Raw genomic sequence first — 14715 nt, 5'->3', positions numbered from 1 at the left:
CGGGGGCGCACTCGCCCTTCCCCCCCCCCCCAATAGCTAGCCATCCAAAACAGTCCAGTGGAGCCTGAGCGGTGGGTGTTGCCTTCTGACACACTTCCAGTGATGTCAGGGGGTGTGGCCTATACAAATAAGCTATGCTAATGAGTTATGCCAATGAGCTCTTGCACCTCCTTTTCTACGAAATGACCCCTGCTCAAGCACATGCACACCAGTTGAGCAGGAGGGAAACAGGCAGGAGTGACGGCAGGACGGAGCCAATGGGGAAGAAGCAGAGGCTTGTCAGAGCGAGGACGTCCCTGGTGCTAGTCTTGCCTCAGCCAAAAACTGAACCATTCAAGAGGGCTTTTTTGCACAGGTCACAGGGTAGCGCTGTACAAAACGGTTTTACCAACTTGCTTGGATAAGTTATTAGGGACTGCGGTCCACACTGCTGCCTACGGCTTATTGCAAGGAGGATCCTATTTATGTAATTTCTGAACCACTTATTGTGCCACGTGAATCCTTATGCTGTGCTTCAGTTCTGTCTGGTGGTTCCAGACTTCTAAAAATCCGGATGTATCGGTTACAGGATGCCTCATTCTTTTCTGATTGTACTGACTCGCTCTCTGTAATCCATCTAGAGTCCCTGTGAGAACGGTGGCCTATGGGAGACATTTGTGGATTCCCTTCATTGTTGCAGGGGGGTTGGACTAGATGACCCCTGGAGGTCCCTTCCAACTCTATGGTTCTAAATCATGTAAGTAAACAAAAAACAAGAACGCCACAAACTGGGCAGAGGCAGCCTCCCTCCCAGCTCCATCTGCTATCTGAGGGAAACGATACCTGCTCAGCAACTGGTATGATAACCCTCTATGGCACGTCAGCGTAATTAACCGCAGAGTGCAAATCAGTGGTGTGGATCTGAAACAACACGGCTTACCTAAGGCTGCCTGGCGAGTTCATGGCTGAAGGGACATTTGGACTGGTGAATTCCCAGCTTCGGCCCTCGATGGCCTTCGAAAACCCCTGGGCCTCTCACCCCCTCCCACACCTTCCTCCTGCCCACTTTGGTGTCGTGGTTAGGAGCATGGAATCTAATCTGGGAGAACCGGGTTTGATTCCCCACTCCTCCACTTGCAGCTGCTGGATGACCTTGGGCAAGCCATAGTTCTCTCAGACCTGTTCTCTCAAGGGCAGTCCTTGAAAGAGCTCTCTCAGCCCCACCTACCTCACAGGATGTCTGTTGTGGGGAGGAGTTTGTAAGCTGCTCTGAGACTCCGAGGAAGGGGGGGGGGTATATATCCAACCACCACCACCTCCTCCTCCTCCTCCTCTTTACTGCCTACTACTGCCACCCATGCATCCAAAAGCACTATACTAAGGGTTCTTTTTATGACTATGTAATGGGGACAACTCCCTGGGAACTCTAAAATAAATGAGAGCTGTGCAAGAGAATTGCTGTGCAGCTCCGTTTCATTTCAACGGGGACTGGACAGGAGACGTTTCTGGCCGACTGTGCCGTGTGGCGTTTAATTGAATTCGTGCAAACTGCCTCCACTTGGGTCCTCCTAACCCACATTAATTACTCTACCGGCACCTGCTTCTTCTTCTTCTAATACATATATATTTTTATTGTTTGTTTAGTCTGTTACATCGAATGTTTGTAGCTATTTACGGCACCTGCTTCTTGACCACCTGCATACACAGCTTGTCCTTGCAGGGATGCTAATCCACCTGCCTTATATAGGCCTTCCTTATGAGGTTACCTTCCCTTTTCTAACACTTACAAGCCTCTTCCAAATCAAATTAAGATGCCAAATTAAAAACCCAGCAAACTCAAAGCCACAAAGCCCTCTGTTGGTACAAGCCCAGGTCTGGAGTCAGAATGTGCAGTAAACTTTGCATACAACTTTAGTTCCACTTCATTCATCCCTTGCCAGTCCCCAAAAGAGATAAAGGGCAAGAATGGCTGTTCAGAGGTTAAATGTAGCCCCTGTGCGCCCTCATTTCTTCTCTACTTGACAGCAATGGCCGACAGAACTTCCCACTAAACTGATACTAAAAGCGGAACAGCATCTACGTGGCAAATGTCTAAACTGCGGCACGAGAATTATCTGTTCTCCTGAGCAGGGCTTTTTTTGGTAGAAAAAGCCCAGCAGAAACTCATTAGCATAATAGGCCACACCCCTGATAGCACAGCTCATTGGCATATTAGGCCACACACCCCCACTTTACCAGAAGTGTGGTCATCCAGTCACACCCATCTTTTGCTTCTTATTCTGTTTACTTTGTTGTCAAAACCCAGGGCTTTTTTGTAGCAGGAACTCCTTTGCATGTTAGGCCACACGCCCCTAACGTAGCCAATCCTAATGAGTTCCTGCTGTTGGGTGTGGCCTATTATGCTAATGAGTTCCTGCTGGGCGTGGCCAACTCAGGAGCCAGCCGGAACTCCGTTCCTGTGCGTTCCTGCCCAAAAATAGCCCTGCGACATCATTCGCAGCACCTGCACATGGACATGCACTTGGCTCCCAGCTTACCGGCAAGTCTTATAATATCCAAGACAATGGAGTTTGTAAGTTTGTTCAAGAGGCTGGAGCCGGCGGCTTTCGGTTGGACGGCAGCGATGTCGCCTGACCTTCCGATCCCGTGGATCAACCTGAAAACCAAGCAGAAAGATTAATACACACACACGCACACAAAATACACTACAGGTTGGAGTCAGTGTTCCCCTCTAAGCTGAGTTAGTGTGAGCTAGTGCAGTTTTTTAGCCTCTGGCTCACACATTTTTGTCTTCGCTCAGGAAGGATGGCTCCAGAACAAACTAATTTATGCAGTCGTCAAATCGCTCGCTCACAACTTTAATGCCAGTAGCTCACAAAGTAGAATTTTTGCTCACAGGACTCCACAGCTCCACAGCAGTTCCCCCGGGTGAGGTGCAGGGGGGCGGGGCACATGATGAAGCCCCGCCCCCTGCTTCCGCCCGCCTCGCTTCCAGCCCTCATTCAGCCAGGAGGAGGCAGGAGAAGAGGGAGGGTAAGTTGCTTCCTCCCTCCCCGCCTCTCCCCACCCCTGCCTGGGGCCAGGGAGGGCCTTGGCGGGGCTTCCTCGCACTCCCGCTGGCCTTGCAGGTCCACCGCCGGGCCCCTGATGTCAGGGGGTGTGGCATATGCTAATGAGTTATGCTAATGAGTTCCCCTAGCTCTTTTTCTACGAAATGACCCCTGGGTATAACACAGAAAGATGGAGTACTCTCGGTGTCACAGAGAGTACTCCATCTTGACACAGAGAGTACTCCGTCTTTCTGTGTTATACCTCTGAGGATGCCAGTCACAGTTACTGGCGAAATGTCAGGTCCTACAATGCCAAGACCACGGCCACACAACCTGGAAAATCTACAGCAACTAATGAACAACTGATGAACAAATAAGCCTTCCACGTTCTTAGACCTCTTCTTTGCAAAGAAAAACCCTCAAGAAGACTGTTCTCTTCCCGACCTCTCATTCTCCTATCACTTCCCTGTCACCCCCCACCAAATTATTTTCAGCACCGTGTAAGTGGAGGCAAAATTACATGGGTATTAAGAAAACATATGCAAATGTTCGGCTTGGCTTCAGTATCTGGGTTCCTTCCCCATTACCCTTTGCAAAGAATCCTGACTAGGAGGAGAGCAGTAAAGACAGACTGTGTGAATAACGGGCAAAATAATGGTGGTGGGAAGACCTTGAGGACAAGGAAGAAGATTCTGAAACAACAACACCCCCCCAAACCTGGGTCTGATGCTGCTCAGACATGACAAATCAGATTCTGTGGCAGGCTGACAGCGGCACAGAGAGGGAAGCCCGGCCCCTGAAGAGACTGACAACGTCTGGCTGCCATAGATGGAAGGCTCTCTCTGAGAGGAGACAACAAAGGGAGGGGTTCCTTCGGGGCCATCACACGGGCAGGGGACCCGAATGAAAGGGAGCTAGGCATTTAGCCTTTTGGATATGCGTACTGCCAGGGGTCATTTCCTGCAGGAGTGCACAGGAGTGGAGCCCAGGGGGCGGGCACATGCAACAAGCCCCACCCCCTGCTCCCAGCAGCCCTCAGTCAGAGCAAGAAGCAGCCAGGTAAGCTGCAGAGCCCCCCCCCAGCCCCCCAGTCCAAAACAGTCCAGTGGCACCTTTAAGGCCAAGGTTTATTTAGGTACAAGCTCTCCCTCCTCTGCGAGAACAGATCTGCACCTCCCCCCCCCAATAGCTAGCAATCCAAAACAGTCCAGTGGTGCCTGAGCGGTGGGTGTTGCCTTCTGACACACTTCCGGTGATGTCAGGGGCGTGGGATATGCAAATAAGTTATGCTAATGAGTTATGCTAATGAACTCCTGCATTTCTTTTCCTACGAAATGACCCCTGCGTACTGCTAAGCTAACGGGTCACAGTGTTCTTCATGGTGTTTTCGTAAGCTGCCTTGGAGGCTATATAAGGTGAAAGATGGCAGGAAAAAAAATTATATCACCCTCTTAGAGGGCAGGGCCAGCTTAAAGCACAGGTTGAAGCTGCCGTTTTCCTTAGATTCTTAGCTTGCAGCGCTAGCCTAAGCAGAAGTCAGTCCTGCTGTATTAAACTGGGCCTACTGGCCGAGGCTAGCCTGAGCTTGTCAGATCTAAGAACCGAAGCGGGGTCGGTCCTGGTTAGTATTTGGATGGGAGACCACCGAGGAGGTCTAAGGTTGCTACGGAGAGCCAAGGAATGGCAAGCCACCTCCATTGGTTTCTCGCCTTGAAAGCCCTATGTAAAGGTCTCCCTTGCTTGAAAGGCCAGTTGAATCCGACTCAAGGGTTGCGGTGCTCCTCTCCGTTTCCAAGCCGAAGAGCCAGCGCTGTCCGAAGACATTTCCGTGGTCATGTGGCCGGCGTAACCTGACGCCGAGGCGCACGGGACGCTGTTCCCTTCCCACCGAAGTGGTACCTCTTTATCTCCTTGCAATGTCTTGCTTTCGAACGGCTAGGTGGGCAGGAGGTATGGGATCACCATGAATCAGCTGCGACTGGACAGCAGTTCTTGCCCTGATCTGGATGGCTCGGGCTACCTGGATCTCATCAGATCTCGGAAGCTCAGCAGGGTCGTCCCTGGTTAGTCCTTGGATGGGAGACCATTGAAGAACTCCAGGGTCGTGAGGCAGAGGCAGGCAATGACAACCACCTCTGAATAGCTCTTGCCTTGAAAACCCTCTGGGGTCGACAGAAGTTGGCTGCAACTGGACGGCACTTTACACACACACACACACACACACACACACACACACACACACACACACCCTCTCCCCCCCCCCACAGGTAAAAAGTTCTAGCACTGCAGCTTTACAACTTAAATGCCAGATGTCCCAATGTGGTAAACAGGCAGTGAGCCAACTGAGCGGATCGCTTTAATCAGGCTAGAGTTTTATCAGCCCAAAACCTAGTTTTGGGGAGCTCCCTGCCCATTTCAGTGGGGTTCTGTGCAAGAGTTCCACGGGAGATCTTTGCCTGCCACTGCAATGTATTCTTCAGACATCTCCACGCTCATGCCGGTAATCCTGTTATGCAGCCTCTGAAAGACCAAACACCTACCCAAGCAGTACAAATCTCACAAGTGCAATGGGACTAGTTTACACATATTTCTGTGCAAAACTCTCACATGCTCAGATCACTTCCGTTTTCTAAACTTGGAAAACACGCTTTCCCTTACTCACCTCCTCTGAACATCCCTTGTACAAATCAGTATTCTTTTTAACGCTGCAGCATCTCACTACAGAGGTGTGAATGTTAGAAAAGCCGGCGATTCGGGAAATTAGAAACACTGACCGAGGCTGGCCACCCTTCTGAATTCCATGGCTGCAGACTTTCTGTCAGTAACCACTTGCCCTGCTTTTCGTCCGGCTCTGCTTATGCAACTCTTGGTTCAGGTGCTCTTAGAGATTACATTAAAACAGTCTCCGATCAAAGAAAATAAAGTACTACGGGAATAGCCTGGAGGTGAACTGATTTTGCGTGGCAAAGAGACCAACCTCCGCGGGTGGTGGACAGTCAGTTCCCGGAGTTTGTGCCACAACTAAGCTGGCTCATCTTTTAAAAGGCGGTTCAGATCTTGTTATCTTCTTGCGGCTAATGACAGCTAATCTCCTAGAATCTGAGCAGGGAAGGTGAATCCTCCACCTCACACACAGACACACAGCTCAGGTGGCTCCTAGGAACCAGCCCAGAGCAAAAGCCCCCCCCTCCAGAAAACCAAGAGGACATACCTTCTGATGACTTGTCACTTCACCTTTGCCGAGCTCTCCAGCAAGTTTAATGTTCTCTTCTTGCAAGGCTGCAAGCTGCTGGGACTTCTCAGCCTCGGCCAGCCTCAGCGCTTCTCTGCAAGGACAAGGGAGCGCATGGTTACCATAGGAACAAGAAGGGCAAGGGAGGGGGAAAAGCAAGGGGGAAATCAGCTTTGCAGCTTGGGAGGAAAAAAAAGGAAGAAGCACGTCGTGTGCTTAATGAGATCTTTAATAAGGCGACCAAGCCCCAGTCCCAATACCTCCTCCTCCCCCTGGATCAATCTTTAAGAACAGATCGGTGGGGGCGTGAGCGTGCCATTGCTTCTGTTTTCTACAAACATACTTAGGAGACCAAACCCTGCCCCGCCTCAAACACATTAAGAGCCGCAACTGAACTGGGTTAAAAATAATTGCACTTATTGCAGATGATTACACTCGGAGGGACACGCGGGTGCCAGGTTTTCCCTCGCCCATTCTTGTAATCTGAAGTTGATGCTTTGGCAACTAGTTCCTACATTGTGGGTGTGGGGGGAGCGCTCTGGACTGAGGCCAGGCTAAAGTGCCCAAGAGACCTTAAGCCAGGGGTGTCGAACTCATTTGTTATGAGGGCCGGATCTGACATAAATGAGGCCTTGTTGGGCCGGGCCATGTCTGTCATAAAATGTAATGCCAGGTACCGGAGATAGAAACTGTATAAAGGACACAGACAAACACAATTAAAGATTTTTTAAAAACTTTAAATAAAACATGTCTCCTGTATACGATTGAGGCAGCCTGGCCAGGAAGCGAGCTCTGGCTGGTTCCCTCCCTCCCCCTGGGAGGAGGAGAGGGAGGAGCCTCAGCCAATGTTTTACCACTCTCTCTCAATCGCACAGGAGAGGCTTGCCTATCTATCTCTCCTGTGTGATTGAGAGAGTCTTGTAAAGTAAGCTGTGATGTAGCGACAGCAGCAGCATAACTGGAAAAGGAAGCAGGAAACAGCCAGGGCCTTGCAGGCCAGATTGTAGCCCTTTGCGGGCCTGATCTGGCCCCGGGCCGCGTGTTTGACACCCCTGCATTAAGCGATATAAGACCAGGAGGAGACCCAGCCAGCTCTCGGATTTCCCAAGAGCATTCCTGGTGGGCCTTGGAAGGCCACAGGCTGGCACGCGCAAGCTGAGCTCAGCGGCTCCCACTGGCAGGGCTGCAAAGGCTCCTCTCCTCAACTTGCTCCAGAGTGGTCTGAACACCCTGGCCCCGTACAAGATGACCCGCAAAGTCACAACCGTGGTTTGCCACCGCTTGAGCAAACGGCTGGTGCTTTAAGTCTGAATTTTAACCCTTGGTGGAGAACAAAGTTTAAGTCCGGGGCACTTTTAAGACCAACAAAGTTTTGTTCAAGGTATAAGCTTTTGTGCGCATGCACGCGAAAGCTTATACCTTGAATTAAAGATAGATCCAGATAGTCAGCTGTGTTGGTCTGAAGCAGGAGAACAAATTTAGAGTCCAGTGGGCACCTTTAAGACCAACAAAGGTTTATTCAAGGTATGAACAAAAGCTATGTATTAATTCTTAAAAGCATACACAAATAATACTCAGCATATGTTCAATGTCAGTACTCAGTAGCATACAGAAAAACCCAGTACCTGAGACAGTGTACACTTTAGAAAGAACAAGGAATATTCCTGGGCTGCAAGACCAGCACAGACACAGCAGCCCCAAACAAAGCCAGGATCATGCACAATTTGAAAAAGTGCGCGTGCACACGAAAGCTCACACCGTGAATAAACCTTTGTTGGTCTTAAAGGTGCCCCACTGGACTCTAAATCTGTTCTACCTTGAATTAAACTTTGTTATGGAGCTGCGGTGGCTCAAGTGGTTAAGATGCTGAACTGGAGGCTGTGGAAGGTCAATAGTTCAGCAGTTCGAGACCCGAGTGTGCCACATGATGGAGTGAGCTCCCGTCTCTAGTTCCAGCTCCTGCCAGCCCAGCAGTTCGAAAGGAAGAAATTGCAAGTAGATAAATAGGTACCACTTCAGTGGGAAGGTAACAGCGTTCTGTGCGCCTTGGTGTTTAGTCATGCTGGCCACATGACCACGAAAACGTCTTCTGACAGCGCTGGCTCTTCGGCTTTGAAACGGAGATGAGCACCGCAACCCTAGAGTCGGACTCGACTGGCTTTCGAGCAAGGGAACCTTTACCTTTTACTCTTAAAAGTGCCCCTGGACCCAAACTTTGTTCCGCTGCTTCAGACCAACACGGCTCTCCACCGGAATCTAGCCCTAGGCAGAGTTTCTGTGACTTTCAACCACCCGATGTTATTTATTCACTTCATTTCCAATGGCTTACAGAATCTTCTTCTCCTCCGTTTTATCCTCACAGCAACCCTGTGAGGTAGGTAGGTTAGGTGGAGAGAGCGCGATCGGCCCCAGGTCACCCACTAAGCTTCCACGGCGGAATGGAGATTCGAACCTGGGTCTACTGATCTTAGTCCTAATCTCACTACTACACCATGCTGGTTGAGGGTCCCCCCTCCCCAAATCCTGTTTTTTTGGGGGGTTTTGCTTATCGCTTCTGTCACTGCTTGGCAAATGTAGCAGGTATTCCACAAGAAACCACAATGGGGAGATGTTCAGCAGCCTGGCAGATGTTACTGAACTATTGTGGCAAAGTGGAAACTGGCAACTTGTTCTCTCCGAGTGCTTTGGGGTGGGTGGGGATACTCATACTCATTCTGCACACTGCTGTACCACCTGCGTGCCAATTGGCTTTCAACTAGGAGCTGCCACCACTAACGCCACCAACATCGTGGCCAGCATTACCATCTATGCTATTAACACCATAAACTTTACAATAACAGAAGCCTGGTGCCTGGGTATTACTGATAGCCTGTGCTCGCCGACTAAGACTGAGATAGATCAATGAGCTGAATACCAACTGAACATACAGAATGTATAAGGCCATCTTTGATAATATGTACCAACTGCTAGCACTTTATTATATTGTAAGTTAGTTTTAATAATTTGTTAAGGAATGGCTGATGAATTGCTTTTAGATGTTTATGATATATATTGTTATTATGTTTTTATGATGTTAGTCGCCCTGAGCCTGCCTCGGCGGGGAGGGGAGGGTACAAATTTAAGCAAATAATAAATAAATAAACAAATTGCTCCCCAACGCTGAATAGCTAGGGAGGAAAACCACAGGAACCAGCACCTTGCCAGCAGGTACCCGATCCACTCACTTTCTGCATACAGCGCGTGGGCAAGCACTCAAGTCACCCAAACCTAACCAGTAGCGGACCTACATTTCTGGGACCCTGAAGCTGGGGGCCCCTTCTCAACCAGCAACAACAGGGCAACAGTGCTGCAAGCCCCCCGAGAAAATTTTGAAATGTGACCAATTACAGGGACATTTTGAGGCCATATGAAATGAGTATAAGGGCATATTCTAAGGTCAATATTAAGTATTTCAACCCCACTGGCTTATGATTCTGTCACTAAAATAGCCTTATTCTAATAACAAATACTTTAAAAAAAAACCTCCATCAATTCTGTTGAAAAATTCACTCAAAGGAGAAGTTGCTTCAGAGCCCCTCCAGGATTAGAGGCCCTGAAGCTTAAGTTTCATTAGTTTCATAGTAGATCCACTCCTGACCCGAACTACTCACAGGGCTCCCACAGACTTCTCCCTATACGTATTATCTTGCCCTCCCTCCTGGGAGCTCAGGGTACATGCTGGGTTCTCCCCCTACCCATTTTTGCTCTGCAGTGCCCCTGTGAGGCTGGTTAGGATGTGAGAAGGTCACCAGCCTAATCTCACCCCATGAAAAACTGTGATAAACTCATAATGCACAATGGAGAAAGGTTAAAGCACTTGGGGCTCTTTAGCTTGGAGAAACAACAGCTGAGGGGTGACATGATCGAGGTTTATAAGATTATGCACGGGATAGAGCAGGTAGAGGTACTTTTCGCCTTTTCTCACAATACAAGAACTCGTGGGCACTCCATGAAATTGCTGAGCGGTCGGGTTAGAACAGATAAAAGGAAGTACTTCTTCACCCAAAAAGTGATTAACACGTGGAATTCATTGCCACAGGAGGTGGCGGCGGCTACAAGCATGGACGGCTTCAAGAGGGGATTGGATAAACATATGGAGCAGAGGTCCATCTGGTGCTATTAGCCACAAAGTACAGATAGGAGGTCTGGGGCAAGTGATGCTCTGTATTCTTGGTGCTTGGGGGGGGGCAACAGTGGGAGGGCTTCTAGTGTCCTGGTGGACCTGTTGATGGCGCCTGGTATTTCTGGCGACTGTGTGACACAGAGTGTTGGACTGGATGGGTCATTGGCCTGATCCAACACTGGCTTCTCTTATGTTTTCTTTTTTTATTTTATTTTTGGATCCCCCTAAGGGAAATTTTTAATGGTTTTTTTTTTTTTTTTTGCAAACTACAAACTATAACTGAAAATATAGGGAGGGGGACTCCATCTAAGGAGAAAGAAAATGTTATTTTTAAAAAGCTAATAATACAATGAACATAGTCGGTTATGCTAAATTACTTATCGTTTAACTATCCCTTTAACTGTTTAAAGAAATCCCCAGAGCATCCCAAAGTTATTTCAGCATTTTTTTCAGGCACAAATCAGAGTCCTTCAGCCCTTATTTGTTCTTATCTTTTCTAATCCTCAGTTTATACGAACTTTTGGGGGCAGCCGCCCCCTTTTCAGAGGGGGAGTCCTTGTCTGACAACCCCGAGCCCAACTCGCCATCAGATTTGATTTCTTCTTCTTCCTTTTTGTCCTCATCTGGTTCCCCGAGCTGTGTTAGCAGAAAGTCACGTGCTTTAAAAACAGAGTCAATCTTTTCTTTTTTATCGTGGAGTTTGAAAATGACGCCTTCTGGAATTAGCCATCTGTAACTGATTCAATTTGTTTGTAAGAAAAGGATAAATTGTTTATAGTTCTTTCTCTTCTGTCTTATGTCAAATGGAATATCTTTTAAAATCCTGATGTCGTTGTCCCCAATTTTCAAGGGTGCTCCCGTAGTTGCTTTCAAGATAGCATCTTCCACATGTCTCTTCGAGAATCTGACTACTATTTCCCCAGGCAGATTATTTTTCTTGATGTATGAGGAATAGGACTTGTAGACCATATCCATCTCGCTATAGAGGTATTCCGCTATCAAATCTGTCATTGGGGCTATTGCTTCACTTAGTCGTTGCTTCAGATTCTCTCCTTTAATTTCCGGGACCCCTTGGAACCGTAGGACCAAATTAGCTTTCTCCATTTGCAGCTGTAAAAGTTTTGACTCTTCCGTAGCTTGCTTCATTTCCAGCTTTTGCACCTTTTTCTTAACTTTTTTAGTATTGGCGTCCATTTCCTTCTCCTTCTCTCCCATTTGCTCCATTGCTTTTAAAGATTGAGTCAATTGCAGCTGCTGTAATGCCAAACTGTAATGCTCGGCCTTCCTTATAGTCCAACTCTCGCAGCCATACATGACTACTGGGAATACCACTGCTTTGACCATGCGGGCTTTTGTTGGCAGGATGATGTCTCTACTTTTTATCATGCTGTTAAGGTTCGCCATCGCTTTCCTCCCAAAGAGCAGGAGTCTTTTAATTTCATGGCTGCTGTCACAGTCTGCGGTGATCTGGGCTCCAGGGAACATGAAATCTGTCACTACTTCCACGACTTCCCCTTCTATTTGAGAAGGATTGTCCTTTGTATTAGGACCAACCAAAATTACACAAAACAGTGTGCGAGCTTTCTGGCCCTCCAGAACCGTTCAACGGGCTGGATGTTACAAAATATTTAAAGTACCTGTCCCGCCACGGCGGGACCGGCGCGCCCCGCACCGGAGCCTCCACAAGTTTGGGAACACACAGACCCTCCGGAAAGCGGTTCAGAGAGCCCAGTTGTCCCGAAAGCCCAGAAGACAGGGGGGCGGGCACGAGTGCAGGGGAGCCGGGGAAGCTGGCACGTACCCAAACGCCGAGGGACCGACGTAGTCCTTCAGGACAGCGTGCAGGCAAACGGGGAGTTTCAGGATCTCCCGGAAGTGACCCCACCCCCGAAGACACCCAGGCAACCCCACTTGGGAGGTGGGACCAGAGAGAATGACAGGGAAATTACCCAATCAGCGGATGACAGGGGAAAGGGGTGGAGTTCCCCGGGTGGAGGGAGATAAATACGGGGAAGCCAAAAAGAGCCAGGGAGGAAGAGCGGAGGTGACGAGCATTGGAATAGCGAGAGAGCGAAATTCGAGTACGCTGTCACTCCGAGAAGTGTTGTTGAGAGTGGTGCAACTCTCTCCACTTCAATTCTGAGGCTTTGGCTTCCCCTGTGGGACATCAGGCGACACAGCTGAGGCACCCTTCCCCTCAGGGGAGGACCCCCGGCGTGACAGTGCCCTTTGAAGATATGCAGTTGCTACGAAATGACTGGGACTTCATCTAGGAATTACATACTCCACCAAATTTGACCTGCCTCTTTACTTAAACATGTTGACTATTCCAAAACTGAGGCGGTCAGTCATACATGATTGCACGCTGCAATACATGAAGGGCTGCTTTCTCAAGACCCCTCTGGACCAGCGCTATTGTGACTGCCCACTGACAGAACTTTACTTGTTATGTCATGTCTTCTTCTACTGTCCAAAACATGCAGTGGGAAGAGAAAGATTCCTAAGAAAATGGCTGTTGTAATATTCATCTTTTCCTGATGCAGCAAGATTAAGACTACTCCTGAGCAGCCTTTGCCAAAACTGCATCGTAGATGTGGCACATTTTTGTTTTACTGTTAAATTCTACTGTTAAACTTGATTTTTTTTCTTTTTATGGTATACAGCCTACGGGCTATTAAACCTAAATAAACTTAAACCAGGGGTGTTGAACTCATTTGTTATGAGGGCCGGATCTGAGACGAATGAGACCTTGTTGGGCCGGGCCACGTGTGTCATAAAATGTAATGTCAGGTAGCGGAAATACGAACTTTATAAAGGACACAAACACAAAGGTTTTCTTTTTTTACTTAAAATAAAAACATGCTTAAAACATTAGCACTCTTGCAATATTTTGTTCGTTTAACAGTGTCTGATAACTGACACCTCTTGCTCTGAATTACTGCATCAAAATGTCCGCGCTGTTGCGATCCTGAGCATGCTGTTCAGGTGTGTGTCTGTAAGCTGCAAACGTATGACGCAGCAGCAGTGAAATGAACATCATGGTATGCACTCACGCAGCACCGCCATGGCTGTGATATTGGAATGACACCGCTAGCACTTAATATGTAATACTGCATTCTTTAACTAACTGTTTTAATGATTTTAATGATTTGATTGCTAAATTGCGTTTTATCATTGTGAGCCGTCCCGAGCCTGCTTTGGCAGGGTAGGGCAGGATATAAATTGGAATATAAATAAATAATTTTTTAAAAAACCTGGAAGAAGAAGCAGAAGAAGGCCAGTTCCACTGTGGGCCTGACAGAAGCATTATGGGGGCCTGATCCGGCCCCCCGGGCTGCATGTTTGATACCCGTGACTTAAACTCTGAAGATACACAGCCGAACTGGGCAGAATTGGCAGGCATCGGATCACTCTAAAATTGCACTCGTTTATGTGTTAAGTTATGGGTTGATAATTATTTCAGCCACAGTTTTGAATTACACGGGGGGCTACATTCTGCCCATTTGCGCGCTCTCTCTCTCTCTCTCTCTCTCTCTCTCTCACACACACACACACACACACACACACACACACACACACACACACATTCAAGCTGCATCCACACTGACTGGTATTGCAGAAATGCAGTTTTAAATAATTACTCTTTTGAGTTCATCTCCATATTCTCGATTTAGGTACGGGCACGAATGCATCACAAATTAGTTTCCTGACGAACCACCTGCCACCAGTACCTTATCTAAAGTGTAGACATTCAAACGAAGAAAAGACCAGACTACTGTTGCCGACTGGGCTCCTGACTGTGGAGCCGTTGCTCCATCGATTTGCAGAAGGAGTTCTAAGGCTGCAGTGGATGCCCCGGTTATGATAAGAACATAAGAACATAAGAGACGCCAATGTTGGATCAGGCCAAAGGCCCATCCAGTCCAACACTCTGTGTCACACAGTGGCCAGAAATACCAGTGCCATCAGGAGGTCCAGCAGTGGGGCCAGGACATTAGAGCCCTCCCACTGTTGACCCCCCCCCCCAAGCACCAAGAAGACAGAGCATCACTTGCCCCAGAGCCCCTAGCTATACCTTGTGGCTAATAGCCACTGATGGACCTCTGCTCCATATGCTTATCTAATTCCCTTTTGAAGCCGTCCATGCTTGTAGCACCCACCACTTCCTGTGGCAGTGAATTCCATGTGTTAATCACTCTTTGGGTGAAGAAATACTTCCTTTTATCCGTTCTAACCCGACCGCTCTGCAGTTTCATGGAGTGCCCACGAGTTCTTGTATTGTGAGAAAGGGA

General features: G+C 48.4%; 1 protein-coding gene across 13 annotated transcripts in view; it reads right to left on the bottom strand.

Moving 5' to 3' along the window:
• Positions 1 to 14715, bottom strand: part of CLIP1 (CAP-Gly domain containing linker protein 1) — a 139780-nt gene that overhangs the window by 23485 nt on the left and 101580 nt on the right. For all 13 annotated transcript variants that reach the window (XM_015417693.1, XM_015417694.1, XM_015417695.1 and 10 more), the window contains one exon: positions 6241 to 6355. In XM_015417693.1, the coding sequence (XP_015273179.1) occupies positions 6241 to 6355 (115 nt within the window). The remainder of the gene's footprint in view (positions 1 to 6240; positions 6356 to 14715) is intronic.

This window comes from Gekko japonicus, unplaced genomic scaffold (genome assembly GCF_001447785.1).
Source record: "Gekko japonicus isolate JY-2015 unplaced genomic scaffold, Gekko_japonicus_V1.1 scaffold64, whole genome shotgun sequence".
NCBI lineage: Eukaryota > Metazoa > Chordata > Lepidosauria > Squamata > Gekkonidae > Gekko > Gekko japonicus.
The sequence above is the reverse complement of the archived record's forward strand: the minus strand, read 5'-3'. Positions and strand labels throughout refer to the sequence as shown.